Below are 1,093 nucleotides of genomic sequence, written 5' to 3'. Positions count from 1 at the left end.
TCTTTACAAGGCAATACAGGACTATGTTTCTCTACCAATTTGGACAACAACACAATCCAGTCATTCCCACCCCTTCTTAATGGGTCAAGAGGTCAGGGCAGTAAAATGGTGAGAGAAGATTGGCGCTAACATGGGAGCGCCGTGAGAGAGCCGACACCAGCTGCAGTAACGTCTCCTTGTTGTGTTTACGGGAAGAGATATTCTAATACACTTCAAGGGGTGCAGACTGTGCAGACACAAGACTTGGAGGATTATCCACATGCTCTCAGTTGGCGACGATTGTGATCTGGTCACTACTTTCACTTACGCTCCATATATTGTATCCACACATAAGCCAATGGAATCAAAACTTTAAAAAGAAAGTTTACTTTACTCTTCTGAGCGGAGAGTAATGGTACATGGAGAATAAGGAGAACAAGCTGTAAGAGGACGGTGAGAGTGATGGTACACGGAGAATAAGGAGAACAAGCTGTAAGAGGACGGTGAGAGTGATGGTACACGGAGAATAAGGAGAACAAGCTGTAAGAGGACGGTGAGAGTGATGGTACACGGAGAATAAGGAGAACAAGCTGTAAGAGGACGGTGAGAGTGATGGTATGAGGCAGAAGGAGAACAAGCTGTAAGAGGACGGTGAGAGTGATGGTACATGGAGCAGAAAGAGAACAAGCTGTAAGAGGACGGTGAGAGTGATGGTACATGGAGCAGAAAGAGAACAAGCTGTAAGAGGACGGTGAGAGTGATGGTATGAGGCAGAAGGAGAACAAGCTGTAAGAGGACGGTGAGAGTGATGGTACATGGAGCAGAAAGAGAACAAGCTGTAAGAGGACGGTGAGAGTGATGGTACATGGAGCAGAAAGAGAACAAGCTGTAAGAGGACGGTGAGAGTGATGGTATGAGGCAGAAGGAGAACAAGCTGTAAGAGCAAGGTGAGAGTGATATTAGCAGTGCCGTACTGCAACCTCTCCCGCAGAGCATTTCACAGGTCAGAATTGGTGCTGAATAACAGAGCATTACTGTGATATCTGTTCAGGAATGATCCCCAGACTGATTTGTCTCTAGAGAATAATATGACTGATCTGTACATAACACTGGA

At 45.9% G+C, this 1,093-nt stretch overlaps 1 protein-coding gene across 1 annotated transcript in view; it reads right to left on the bottom strand.

Annotated features, from left to right (window-relative positions):
* Nucleotides 1-369: 369 nt before the first annotated feature.
* Nucleotides 370-1,093, bottom strand: part of LOC142142547 (uncharacterized) — a 14,007-nt gene continuing 13,283 nt past the window's right edge. The window contains exon 6 of the mRNA XM_075200425.1: nucleotides 370-469. Coding sequence (XP_075056526.1) covers nucleotides 370-469 — 100 coding nt within the window. The remainder of the gene's footprint in view (nucleotides 470-1,093) is intronic.

Source organism: Mixophyes fleayi, chromosome 3 (assembly GCF_038048845.1).
Source record: "Mixophyes fleayi isolate aMixFle1 chromosome 3, aMixFle1.hap1, whole genome shotgun sequence".
NCBI classification, from domain to species: Eukaryota; Metazoa; Chordata; class Amphibia; order Anura; family Limnodynastidae; genus Mixophyes; species Mixophyes fleayi.
This window is presented reverse-complemented; position numbering and strand designations above follow the sequence as displayed.